Here is a 14,064-nt window from a genome sequence, read left to right as displayed (position 1 = left end):
GGAGACAGGGGCTTTTTTTCCCATCTTTTTTTTAAAAGTGAAGGATGGGAGAATAAGGCCTATGATAAAAGAGTTATGGAATGAACTGGCATGCAGAGAAAGATTTAATGGAAAAAGTGGTCGAAATCTGTAGAAACTTGAGGTTGGCATATAGGGAGCTAGTTAAAATGCAGCTGAGTAGGTGAAGTCAAGTTGTTCATTCATCTGGTGTAAGCTGGTCACCTTCTAAAGTAAGATTGTCTTCCCAATGATGTAATATAAATCCATGGCTGATGCCAAAAATAATAGTGGCATTAGTGTTCAGCAGCTTGTGGAGTTATTGCATAGAATTGCTTTGAGAGGTTGAGTTGGTTTTATTTCTGCATTTGGTTTTATTTCTGGTTTTATTTCTGCATTTGTTTTTATTTCTGCCTTATTATGCCTTTTACTTTTAATTAAAATATTAAATTTTGAAGTTTCTGATACTTTGGAAATAATGACTAAGCATGTCAACAGTTGTTCATGCAGCTTTATTTTTAGTGCAGTGTTTCTGGAAAATGTTTTCCAGAATCTGTTAAGATGCAAGTGACTTGGAAGAATCATCTGCAAAGCTTGCTTTTGTTGAAAAACTTTGGAATGTCTTCACTTTTCATTTATAAATGTAAGCAGGAAATGATACCTTTTTTTTTCTTTTGGTCAGATTGTACAGATGAACAATTACTGTGGTCTTGGCATTGATGCAGAGTTGAGCTTGGACTTTCATCACGCTAGAGAAGAAGAACCAGGGAAATTTAATAGCAGGTAATCCTGGGGAAACTAGGTATGAAGGTCAATTTTGTGGTATTGCATTACTTCGAACTTATACTGCAAATGATAATCTTAAATGCTACAGGTATCCACTAATATTGCTTGTGGCAGAGCTGGGACAAGGAGGAATTAAGCTAGCCAGGAAGTCATAGACACAAAGTTACTTTGTTTTGTTGGTTTGGGTATAGTTTGGGTTTTTTTCCCTCTACTGAGAGAGCAACAAAGCAGTTTTTGGAAGCCATGTCATTGTTATTCAGTATTTTTAGTTGTCAATAACTGCATTGTTGAGTTTAGTGAACTTTTGAGATAGTGGAAATGTCTCTTGCTCAAAGCCTTTTGCAAGAGTGAAGGCAGTGCTGCTACATGAGCAATAAACACTGTTCAGAAGTGTTCAGAACTTCTACTGTACGTTTTTTTGTTTTGCCTAGTGCTGTTGCAGCACCTGCATGTAAGCATAAAAACTCTCTATATCTCAAGTGAGAATGATATTAAAAATGTGTTGACGAGATCTTCCTCCTCTCTGGCATGCACATCAACCAGTAATGGGAATTTTTCTTCTTCCCATAATTGCTGAAATTGATAAGCAAAAGAAATCATGTCTGTGTAATTAATCAGTAATTACTTATAGAAACTGGTTTTGTTTGCTCTCCTCTGTGTTTGTGATTAAATGCCTTCTAAATTGTCTCTTGGTTCTCAGAGTTACAACAGCCAGTTACAACTATGCAGTGTTCAAACTGTAACCATTAAAAATATTCTCTGACCAGTTATGAGTGCAATGAGGTGTAATCCAACCTGTCTTGTAGTGTTCTGCCTGTCATTACAGGCATTGCTCATGGTGCTTTTCTTAAAAACTGACTAATACAGTTGTTGATGTAAGTACATAAGTTGCTATTAGCCACCGGTTTGCATTTTCAATACTTGACTGAAAGCATCTTTGATAGTAAAGTCAGGTAATAAGTTTGTGTGCGGCAGTGTCCATTCTAGTAGGAGAAACTTTCCTAGATGGACTTGTGCAGTTAATATAATGTACAAGTTATGTTCATTCTTTCTTCAAAATATACTACTCCATATTTGCAAAGCTGCAGCATTTCAAAATATTGAAATCCTCTTCTTATTGCCGCTGCATTTAAGGGATGTACTTTGATTGCTGTTGCCCTGTGTGCTTTTCATCCTTGTCTTCATCTCAGTCATTTCCCAGTGTGCAGCATCCATAGTGCAGTGGACAATGTCTTGGTATCATTCTTGCAGAGTGACTTGAAGGACTTGTGGGAAAGAAGAGAATTATTTTTTTTTCCCAAATCTAAAGGGTATATCCTTCTGTAAAGGAAACATGAAATAAAGAATTGAGGTACATTTTTGCGGACGCCAAAAGCTTGTGCATGCTAACAGTGCTGACAGATGATATTTACCTTTGACTGCCTGTGAAAATGACTGCTAAAATAGTTGAATTTATGCTTCCCCATCATAAGCAAGTGCACGCTCTTGCCAGTAATACTAGATTTCTTTTTTTTTTCCAAATTATTTCTAGTAAATTAACTAAAAGTGGTATCTACTTAATGCAAGATGCCACAGCTGCTGGCAGGCAAGCTCACTACTCTTGAGTGCAGAACAGGAAGGTTTGGATTGTGGCAACAGAAATTGCAGGTAGTCCTTGAAATACAGGCTTGAGTGCTCTTCTGAAGCAAGACCTTAGACTGATAAATGTCCCAAAAGCTGTGTGCTCTCTGGCCTCACTCAGAACAGTCTCTTTTTATGCTCTGGACTGCTTATCTTTAGCTAGCAGCTCAAAGTGCAGTGATAACACCCCTGCAGGAATTCAACACTCATCTTGCATTGTGAGGCAGATAAAAATAGTGTCTATTGTGACAGTGATGGTCTTTGCATTGGTGACTGCCAAACTATATAACTTTTTTTCACAGTGTAAAATTTAATGACAGGGCATCTGCCTTCATTCACGGAATCACAGAGTGGGTCAGGTTGGAAGAGATTACAGTGGTCATCTTCTCCAACCTCCCTGCTCAAGCAGGGTCATCCCAGAGCACTTGGCACAGAATTGTATTCCAGATGCTTCTTGAATATCTCCAGTGAGGGAGGCTCCATACCCTCTCTGGACAATCTGTTCCAGTGCTCAGTTAGACATTGTAAAGAAAAGTAAAGAAATTGTTCCTCATGTTCAGGTTGAACTACTGTGCATCAGTTTCTGCTCATTGCCTCTTGCCTTTGCTTGTTGCCTGGCTCTGTTTTCTTGATACTGTCCCTTCAGACACTTACAGACATGGATAAGGTTCCCTCTCTTCTTGAGGCTGAACAGGCCCAACTCCCTCAGCCTTTCCTGGTTAAAGAGATGCTCCAGTCCCTTAATAATCTTTGTTGCCCTTCACTGGATACAATCCAGGAGCTCCATGTCTCTCTTGTACTGAGGAGCCCAAAACTGGACACAGACTGAAGATGTACCTCACCAGGGCTGAGCAGAGGGGTAGGATCACCTCCTTCGACCTGCAGGTTATGCTCTTCCTACTGCACCCAGGATCCAGTTGGCCTCTTGGCCCCCAGGACACATGGACGTGGACAGCTTGTGGTTCAGGACATGGACAGGACACATGGACCAGGACACCCAGGTCCTTCTCCTCAGAGCTGCCTTCCAGCAGATTGCCCCCAGCCTGTGCTGGTTCACGGGATTATTTCTCCTAGATGCAGGACTCTCCCTTTGTTCTTTGTTGAATTTCAGATTGTTTCTCTCTGCCCATCTTTCCAGCCTGTCAAGGTCTCCCTGAATGGCTGCAGGTCTCTCTGGGGTATCAACCAGTTCTCCCAGCTTTGTGTTGTCAGTGAACTTGCTGAGGAGGCATCTGGTCTTCATCCAAGTCACTCCCAGGGGGATCCTGGAGCAGTCTTTAGGATTGCATACTGCAGAAGAGATCACATCTTATTTGTACCATCCAAAATGGCAGGAGATTGCCAGGGCAAGCAGTTTCCTAAATGCAAGGTTTGGGAGAATATTTTGCGCAACTTAATGCAAGTTTGTACTTATTTTACAGAGATATGTAACTGTTCTGCAGTTAGGGCACTGTGAAGTATTCTTTCAGTTTCTGAAGGCTTCCTTCTTCATGCAAGAGAAATTAGTACTTCTTGGGGATATTGCAAGTGTTGTGTTTTCTACTGATATTCTAGTATTTTTCAGTTGTATCCAAATTAGACAAAAGCTGTCTTAGCATAGACACATCTTGCATGGAGCAGAAGTGTATGTTAAATGGTATTACCTGAAGTACCTTTAATTTGGTGCTATTTTAAACTGTTAGGACATAGGACTAATCATTCCCAATGTAATAATTTAAGATAACTGAAAAGTAAGTGTCTGAAGATTTGGCTGTAACCTGCATTAGCTGTCTTCCCCACTTTAATGTCTACGGTATTTAGAAGTAATGCTAGAGAGATTTTGCAGAGATGAATTCCAACAACAACCATGTACTAGTAGAGTAAAATAATGGAAATTTATGCTTTTTATTTAAAGGTTGCCCTGAAAGCCATGTATCCAAAGGTTTCCATTATAGAAGAAAGTAGTCTGTATGTTTGACCATCTTTTGTTTATGTTATTCTTAAAATATTTTGCCATTTCTAGGGATGCTATAAAAATCTTCCTCATCTTTTTTATTCTAAAATTAGAGATATTAGAGCTCTGTCACAAATTGAGATTACTAAACCTGTTTTAAGATTCTGAAGCTAAATATATTTCAAATGAATTAGGAATGTATAAAGCAAAGATTTTCAAATTTTTTTTGCCATAAGTATTGTAGCATTGCTTGAGAAAACAATTTAAAATTGGTCATGATGACCTCTAAGTCTTAGTCAAAAATGTAATCTTCCGGCCCAGGAGTTTACATTTCAAAGAGGCATTGTATTCAGGCAATGCTTCAAGAAGGGACCATTTTTCTGTAATAAAATTTCACAATCTGCACATGCCTCAACAGCAGAATCATCCCTTAAGTAAAGGTATGTAGAGTAGCAGTTCATGGTTTATGCTTTGTTTTTATGCAGTAAAGCTAGAAGAATTTGAAATGGGTTTAAATTGAAAAACTCTTTAAATATACCTGCTAGAGGACAATAGTGGTATACATACAGGGAAGAGTGCTATGCTTTGCCTTACCTTTTAGTTACAAGATCCTTGTCTGCTCCTAGGTTTCACAACAAGGGAGTTTATGTGAAAGTTGGGCTGCAGAAGATAAGCCACACTAGAAACCTGCACAAGGACATAAAGCTGCAAGTGGACCAGCACGAGGTGGAGTTACCAAGTATAGAAGGACTCATCTTTATTAATATACCCAGGTAAAAAGAAGAGGAAGGATCCCTTGTGGGCATGCTGGACTGTGTGTTTAGAATTGCTGCTCAGTATTTGAGCATTCAATGCCAAATGGCTAGGTAACAGGATCAATGACAATCAACCTGCACACACTTTCTGACATGCTGGGGACTCGGTACCTAAGCAGTTCCTGCAGTGAAGGCCAGGATTTCACTGTAAGACACTGCCCAGGTCCTACAGGCAACTGGTCAATATATACATGAAGTGTGCGATGCTACCTGGGTAGCCATGGAAGACCACAGTTCAGATACCTCTACAGGTCTATGAGTGCTTCCTTGACACCTGCAGGGAGCTAGAGTAACTGTTGTGTAATTCCACAGGAGATCTGGCTTCCTTAGATGTGATGTTGATTGAGGTAGGTTTTTTATTTGCACAAAACCAGCAGGTAATTAATCCTGCTATTATTTTTTCAAGTACTGTCTTGTCTTAAACAACCTGTATCTCTTTGCGTTTCAGTCTGAAAATGTTTTATTCAAATACTCCTTTTTACATGTACAGAAATACACATTGCACATGAGAGCTGTGGAGAAGAAAAGATCCCAATTAAGTGATAAGTAGTTCATGTGCCAAAACAATAAGCAAGTGATTTGAGTGGGGAGGGTCAGTACTGCACAAAAAGCAGATGGTTTAAATTGTCAGAAGCATTTCAGAGGACTGAAGTGCATGAATATCTGCCTAACTACAGGTGCTTTTGGCCAAGTTCTTTAGTCTTGAAAATTAAGGGTTAGTTTAGCTGTAACCTGTATTTCCCAGCAATCTAAAACTCTACAGAGTTACCTTCTTCCTATTTACACCTTTGCTTTCCAACTGAAACTATTTACTTCGCTCCTTTTACTTCTAAAAGATCTGATAAAAATTCTTCCAGATTTTAGAAAAAGAGCTCCTGCTTTTACAATGCAGGAAAACTGCTCCCTCCAGCTGGTGGGGGAGCAGAGCGTGTAGCTTTTGAAGGCTATGAAACCAGCCACCTTTAGCAGGGCACGAGGGAGCATGCCTGGGGGCAGAGCACAGGTGGTCACAGGTGTGCTCTCCACACAGCTGGGGCTCTGGGGCCGACCTCTGGGGCTCTGAAAGTGACAACCGCTTTGAGAAGCCTCGCATCGATGACGGCCTGCTGGAGGTGGTTGGTGTGACTGGCGTCGTGCACATGGTGAGTTGGCATCCCAGTCAGCTCAAGAGAAACATGCATTTTATGGGACAGGCTTATTTCTGTGACAAGCAGCGCATTCCAAGTGCAATTATGCCTCTTTGTTAAGGTTGGATAAGAAAAAGGAATAGGAATTGAGAACTTGTTAAAAATCCATGGGGATTTTTATGCTTCGTGACTTAACTAGACTTTGAACCAAGTAGAGAAACATACATATGTGCATATATATATATATTATGCAATATATGTGTATATATAAATACAAATATATGTCTGTATTATGGAATGCACTGGCTTTCTCGTAACAGGTATCATGGTGTCCAAATGCAATGGTTCATGGGATGAAAGCAAGATTTTATTCTAATATTACAAAAACATGCACCCTTCACCTAGTGTATTTGCGAAAAGTCTTGTTGTACCTCATTACAATCACAGTGGAGATTCCATCAAGACAGGTTGCTTTATAATCATCTGCGACAGGCTTTCCAACACATATCACTGAGAATATGATACTTGATGCTCTTGATTTGAATGCTACATCAAGCAGGTGGTATGCTGTTCCTGCAAAGAATATTATGACTCAACTTATGGAATTCTTTTTTAATTCTTTCATGTATTACATATTTTTACAATGATTTGCCATTAGTAATGCACTCCTGTGGGATGGTAGGTTATTTTTGTCTTTGTATCTTACCACTGTTTAAAGAAATCTGCTGCTGAAAAAGTATATGTGGTCAGGTAACTAGAGATAACTAATCCATAAAACTGCCAAAAATGGAAACGTAGGTGCTTAAATTTTGTGGAGCTCAATCTTTAGTGTTGGTCGGCTTTATTTTGTAATTTAGATCTTCTAAAATACACTAAAGAGTTGTTTTGGTAGGGATCCTTAAATCTTTTGTGAAAGTAGAAGCAGCTTTGGAGTATAAATGTTAACAAACCTGTGCTTTGGATTTGTGATATTAAGGTTTTTACTCCCACATTTGGAGTTGAGTTTGGAAGAACTCTCTCTGATTAATAAACTGCTTTTAGACTTTGGAATTTCACATGTGCCAAAGTCTGTGTGTATAATTAGGTGTTTCTAGAAGTATTCACTGTGTTATGGAGGGGGTAGCCAAAGCAAACAAGACCTTTGTGAGTGTATGGTCCTTGGCCAACCTTTGTATACAAACAGCTTTGCTTTGGGAGTTGTTTTGCCTCCTGCAGCCTGCAGGGGAGTTCTCCTTCCTGGACTTGCTGAAATAATTAATAATTAGTTTTGCCTAAGCAGTTTTTTAGCTGAAACTTAAAATGTCAGGTGAGAATAAAATAATATCCACCCAGTTTAATTGCAGCTAGTATTTGTACTTCTTGTTACTTGGGGTGATTGATATCCTGGCTTTTACTCCCTAACAGGGTCAAGTCCAAGGTGGTTTTCGATCAGGAATCCGCATAGCTCAAGGCTCGTATTTCCGTGTAACGCTCCTAAAGCCAATTCCAGTTCAAGTTGATGGAGAGCCCTGGATTCAGGCCCCTGGCCAGATTATAATTTCTGCTGCAGGACCAAAGGTACTGGGTGTGGGTTTCTCTTAGCAATTTGACTTTGTTCCTGCACTGGATCTTACAGTATTATATTGCTTGTCTGTGTTCTCATGCTGAACCCTAAAGGAGCTGCTTAGCGCTACGTGGTAACTGACACGACAATTTCTAAGAAAAAAAATTTCTAAAGAGCACAGTTTGAAGGCTCTCTCCAGTGGCTCAGATGAGGCTCATGTTTAAAAAAATAGTCCCTGAGCTTTGTCCTAGGGATCCAATTTTTCCTCTGTATTGAGATCTGCAGGTAGTGTTGCTTTTCTTGGAGCAGGGCAGGTATAAAGGCCATGGTAGTAGTGCAGTGTGTGAGGTAGGAATCAGTCTGCTGGAGAAGGGAAGGTCTGTTAGACAGCAGTAGCAAAGGAGAAAAATTAATAAGAGAGGAGCAAGGCCTGTGAAAAAGACTTGGGTAATCAGTGTCTGTTTTTTTCTTGATTATCTCAATGTGTACATAAAAGACAGCATCAGCTCCCTAAGAATTTAACTTCTCTATTGACTTTGAAATTGTGAAATAAACATTTTGCAGTAGGTGACTGTGGTACACACCAGTCTGCACATTTGCTTGCCACCTTAGGGATGCCTTTTCAACTTACAGACATATGCTGCTGTAGGCAAGCTCAAAGGATATATAGCTATACTGGGAGGGGTACCAGAACCATTGCCTTGCTGAGAAGTGAAAGAGAGGGTCATACTTCAAAGTTTCAGAATATGTTAAAACTTTGTTCCTTTCATGAGATGAAGTGGAAGGGTAATGGAAAGTGAGAGAGAGAGCAAACCTAACTTGTACTTTAGTGAGAAACATTTTTTCTTCTTCTACCAGGTTACTGACTAGTTATCTCTATATATGGGTATATATACATATGTGTGTACAGGAATATATATGCACACACATTCATATATATAATGTGCATATGTTTATGTAAAAAAAGCAGTAAATCCTATAGCTTTACAAGGATAGGTGCACCAGATAGTTGTGTTGACTACACAACTACACAACATAAAAAAAAGTTTTTCAGCTTTTTACTTGGTTGTTAGTTTGTTGCCTTAGATCAGCTAATTGATGACTACAGATATTTTAATACCTTCCTTTAAATTTTTCAATTTTAGGTCCATATGTTGAAAAAATCCAAGCAGAAGCAGAAAAAAACTGGAAGCCTGAAAGAGATGAAGGTGGATAGCACATCACTCTCTGAAGGAGGACGCAAAGGGGAGACCTGTGTTCATTCCTATGGTAGATACCACCCTGGCCCAGGAAAACCGAGTGCAGACAAGTCGTGAAGAGTATTGCCTATGAGCGTGCCTTTCATTACATTTTGATAGTACTGGGTTCTTCTTTGTCTTTCAAAGATAGTACCTCATTGTCACAAATAACTATTATGTACCACTTGTCTCATCTGAAATGTTTACTTGGGGTTGCTTTTCTGTAAGCTGTTTCCCAGCCAAACAGATTCCAAGATGCTGAGATTTCTGCATTTGCCTTCACAAAAAATCATTCCCTCCTCCCAGTTCATTCTTAAAGAAAATCATTCCATAGATAATTTTTTTAATTGTTCTATAACTGAAAATGTTATTGTTATGTTCCTTTAAATTAATGCTCACAATAGCATCTTAACCAAAAAAAGGCAAAAGCATGAGCTGCTGAGAGCTCCTTAGATCAGTCCAAACAGCACAGTAAAACAGTATGAAACAGTACAAGTGTAAAGAGAAAAACACAAAACACAGGAGAGATTATTTCTGTAAAAGGATCCCAGTGCACTGGGAAGAGAGAAAGTACTAGAACAGTTGAGTCAAAATATTTCAGAGCATTTACTTCAACAGTATTTGGACAGCATGAATGAAGGGGAAACAGCCTGTAGAGCAATTTTTCAATTGTAGCTTAGTTCCTTGTTATTCAGCCAAAGCCAGTTTTAAAAGGCATTTGAATTTCATCAGCTACAACTCTCAAAATAAAAAGGAACAAGAATACCCAAGGCAATAGTATTTTATACCAATTCTTTTTTATCACTGAAACCATTAACTTTGACACCAGACTCTTCTGTCTTGACTTTACTTGTGTTGTTTCATTTTCATTAATTTGGAAATTAATGTTGCTTGCTGTTACATAACAGCAAGCTCAAGAATTATCATTAATTAGGTTAAAAGAAGTACCACTTAGTGTTCAATTAAGTAAATTAGCACAGTCATATATTAGAGCTGAACTGATGTGCAGCATAGCTTTACTGAGGAGCCTTAGCATCTAGGCTTCAAATAACTGGGAATGCAAGAGTCATCATGAAAATTCACTTACCTCGCTAGGCTTCTCAAGTCTTTGAGGGTGTTACTAGGTGTGGGCCCAGGGACACAGTGACTGTCTTTTCTCACTTGGATAAGTGTGTGCTCTTCAGAAGCTGTTTCTTCATCAGTTCCTGTGAGGTGAAGATCACCTCTCTGTGTTTACCCATCTGCTGAAGCTGTGGCGATCCAGTACTTTTACAGCTTTGTGCTGGAGCAGCCACACACCTGCCATACACCATCCAGATGTGCTATCCATGGCTATAGTTATGTTGTTCCTCACTCACATCTCTGCTGTCTCATCTCACTGTGGTTCCCCAGGAACTGAACCTTTCACTGTTGGTCAACATCATACACAAAGGACTCTGAGCCACTTGTGGGCAGGGGGTGGGACCTGCAAGATTTTGCCACTTCTGTGCATCTGCTGCTTGGAGCTGCTTAAGCCGTGTTGGCTAGAGCCTACTTAGCCATATGGTGGGCTTACCTGTCCTCTGTTGCACAGTAATAACTATTTCAGCTGTGAGTGGCATGAATTCATCACTTGAGTGTTAGCCTTTAGAGCATACCTCTTGCCAGTCTGTCTAGGAAAACATCTCTAGCTGCTTTGTGGGACTTAAGTGTAACTTTGAAATACACAAAAGCTGTTTTGAGATGGAGCCAGTTACATGCTGATGCAGTTCTTGCTGGGTCTCGTTGATGAGTCTGTACTCCTAGCACCGTGACAGCTTCAGCAACAGCTGACCATTACATGTGCTTTCTACTTTCTGGTCGTGCTACAACGAGGGTGTGAATGTCATCTATAGCAACAGAACGATGCAGCTAAAGCTAGAAAGAGAGACAAAACAGCTATGGAAAAAAGGCAGATGCTTGCAGCTTCTCCTTTCAATCTAGGGATTCCTTCTCAGTTTTCTGGTAGAGATGGAGTTGGAGGAATGACTTCTGTTTTCAGTGAAACCTTTTCTTAATTGTTTAAATTCTTAATTTATATTTGGGGATGTTCTTCAGGTCCCACAGTGTGGACTAAAACTTCGCTTTCATTCAACATGAAAACTGGACTCCTGCTGTGAAGGGAATAGTTTGGATAGTACAGAGCTAAAAGCCTTGTCTTCCTGATCATTAAACACAGGGTTGTCTTCTTTAGAACCTGGGCATGAGGGGTCAGCTGGACCTCTTCTGGCATCCTGGTACCAGCATTACAAGTAGGGAGGACCAAGTATTGTATTTCAGGATGTACACTGTCTGAATGAAGCTCACAAATTAGAGAGGAAATCTGGAACAGGCTGCTGCTTCATAATTGTCCAGAAAGAGAGAGAAACTGCTTGGTATCCTTGGGACAGCAGAAAGAATGCATGGTCTGCTTTTCAGCTGCTGACTCAGTAATGGAAGCTGGGCTTTTTGTTACAGAAAACGTGCATAAATTTTAAGATTTCTGGTACTGACTGTCTTCTGCAGCCCAAATAAATAAGGCTGTCTTACTATTTTTCCAGGCATATATAATCCTGCATCATGTATCTGACAGTGTTCAAGTTCTTGGCTTGTTAAGGACCTGTCTGTCTCTCCTTTTGCTCTGTTATCTGTTATCTGAAATAACATGAATAACATGAAGTCACAATATTTTAATCAGAGGGCCCCTTGATGTGGCATATTCCTTGTGACGATTTCCCATCCCTGGAACTCTGTAAAAGCCTGTTTTGGGATGGCATCATGGTAGCAAGGTGACTCTGAAGTATGAGTGTAATCTCTTCCTAGCTTCCAGAGGGCGTCCTGGTAGAGGACAAGAAGGCTTTGAGTTTTCTTCCCTTTTCTTTTTTTCCCAGAAACCAACTGCCATGTATTTGAGTAGATAAGTGCCACACTGGAATGAAAACATAGCTTAAGAAAAACACTTGGTATAGCCTCTGTGCATCAAAAATGATGCTTAATGTGTTTTGATGGCAAAACAGATTCAGTTGAGACAGGAAACTTCCTGTAAAGCTTTTAAAAGGAGAAACTCGCTCATTAACCCCTCTATTAAGATGTTCTAGTTTCAGGTTCTGTAAAGGCCATTATATCAAGAATATGTGTATGTGTGTGTGTATTTTTTTCTCACATTTTCATTGCATATGGTGTCTGAGAGGGCCTAGTATTTTCTTCCATGGTATGCAAGGCCTGCATGAAGGGAGGGGGTAAACTCTTCACAGTTAATATGAAACATTTAGACATAGCCTTTCCACTGAAGATAACAATGCAGTATAATTTATGTGACAGTGGGCAGACTGACTGACTGTTTGAGTAGTATTGTGAGAGAGCCTAGTGGTCACATGGCCAAGTACTTCAAATAATGCAGCAACATAAGTGTAGGGGAAGAGGCTCAGTTCTGTCAAGACAGGTGTTAAATAACATCAGGGACAAAGGACTAGGAGCTGTAACTGTGGACAGTGAAGAGATGCAGGCTCTTTGCTATCCGGAGCACACTCCTTCATCCTCTCTCCACTGCCTTTTTACCTTGCCTATAAACCATGGCAGGCACTAACAGCACAATTAGCATCTCTCCTGCTGAGGTACACTCTCCTGATCTTTTACTAGTGTCCTACTTAGGCATTGCCAGCACTGGGAAGAGAAAGGTCCTAAAAACCCTGGTTCCTTTCAGATACCACAATGTTGCAGAGTAGTGCAGGTGGTCAGTTGGTTAAAATCTATTTTGATGGATAAACACATTACCTCTGCCTTGAATTAGTAGAACTAAAATTCAAAAGCTCATCCCTGAGATACGGGTGCTACTTCAGAAAATTTGCTGCTTTTTTCCCCCCATGGCTTTTACCCTTGATTTGTACAGTTTAAATTGCTGGTGTTTTCACTGCATTGAGTTTTAGATGAAAGAGTTATTTTGCCAAAAACCTTTTGTTTATGTATGTGTACATACATGTGTGTACATACCTGTGTGTACATACATGTGCACACACCCTTTAAGACTACGCCTTATTGTATTTCCTTCCACAGTGCCTAATTATACAGCTTTTGCCCTGTTACAGCATTCTGATAGCACTCACTTGTGGAGCTTCCTTTCACCAGTTTTGGACATCAGGCAGGACTTGTACTTTCCAACACGACATGATGGCAATATAGTGAAAGCACAACCATGTTTAGAGTACAGTTTCTGCATTTATGCAGTTTGAGCTCTGCTTGCTCTTTCTAGATTTAGTCAAGTATCTGTGTGTCTAAAACCAGTAGCAATGGCTATTGTAGCATTTTAAGAACTAGGAAGAAGCTGTCACTGCAAGACTTACCTAAGGAACAAAACTAAATGAACTGTTATAGACAATTGTTGTTAATCCTCATGGTTACCCTCTTACAAATATTGTATTGATTTAATGTCTTTAGAGCAAATATTGTACTTGATCTGAATGTCAGCTGTTTCAAATTGCTCAGCATTTATGCATGCATGTGATTTTGTAGCAGTATGTTGTCATATAAATGTCATTATCAAATGAAACCTCTTTTTGTAGGAGGAGAAGGTAAGAGGAGCTGTTGTGACACTTAAAAAGGGCTTACGTTGAAGACACAACAGATTTGTTGCGTATGTATTTAATAATGTACTGACTGTAGGTATGCTCTGTCTTGCACAGTCTCCAGTCCATATTCCAGCACCAGTACTGGGGGCTCATTAGACTTTTGCACTGGCAGTAGATACTTTTTCAGTCTGCACCCCATAAGTCTTCCTTACCACCTTCAAAGTGACTGTACATCTTCCTGTTTCTGCCAGGCTGCCCTCCTGCCCTTTGGACCTAGTTCTGTACCAAAACTGGTAATGAAGGTATGAGCATGTGCTGGTGAATGTGTGTGGAGAGTCGGGGAATGGAGTTCCTGCTCTGAAGGCTGCTCTGTCAGTTTGGCTTAGACTATTCTTTAATTTCTACTTCAGCTTCTACTTTAGCCATTTAACAGCTGTGCAGCA

At 39.9% G+C, this 14,064-nt stretch overlaps 1 protein-coding gene across 1 annotated transcript in view; it reads left to right on the top strand.

Annotated features, from left to right (window-relative positions):
* Nucleotides 1-9,829, top strand: part of DGKQ (diacylglycerol kinase theta) — an 81,387-nt gene extending 71,558 nt beyond the window's left edge. Inside the window, exons 19-23 of the mRNA XM_066569747.1 lie at nucleotides 680-780; nucleotides 4,963-5,109; nucleotides 6,182-6,293; nucleotides 7,683-7,835; nucleotides 8,967-9,829. Coding sequence (XP_066425844.1) covers nucleotides 680-780; nucleotides 4,963-5,109; nucleotides 6,182-6,293; nucleotides 7,683-7,835; nucleotides 8,967-9,137 — 684 coding nt within the window. The 3' untranslated portion in view covers nucleotides 9,138-9,829. The remainder of the gene's footprint in view (nucleotides 1-679; nucleotides 781-4,962; nucleotides 5,110-6,181; nucleotides 6,294-7,682; nucleotides 7,836-8,966) is intronic.
* Nucleotides 9,830-14,064: the final 4,235 nt, after the last annotated feature.

This window comes from Molothrus aeneus, chromosome Z (genome assembly GCF_037042795.1).
Source record: "Molothrus aeneus isolate 106 chromosome Z, BPBGC_Maene_1.0, whole genome shotgun sequence".
Taxonomy (NCBI): Eukaryota; Metazoa; Chordata; class Aves; order Passeriformes; family Icteridae; genus Molothrus; species Molothrus aeneus.
The sequence above is the reverse complement of the archived record's forward strand: the minus strand, read 5'-3'. Positions and strand labels throughout refer to the sequence as shown.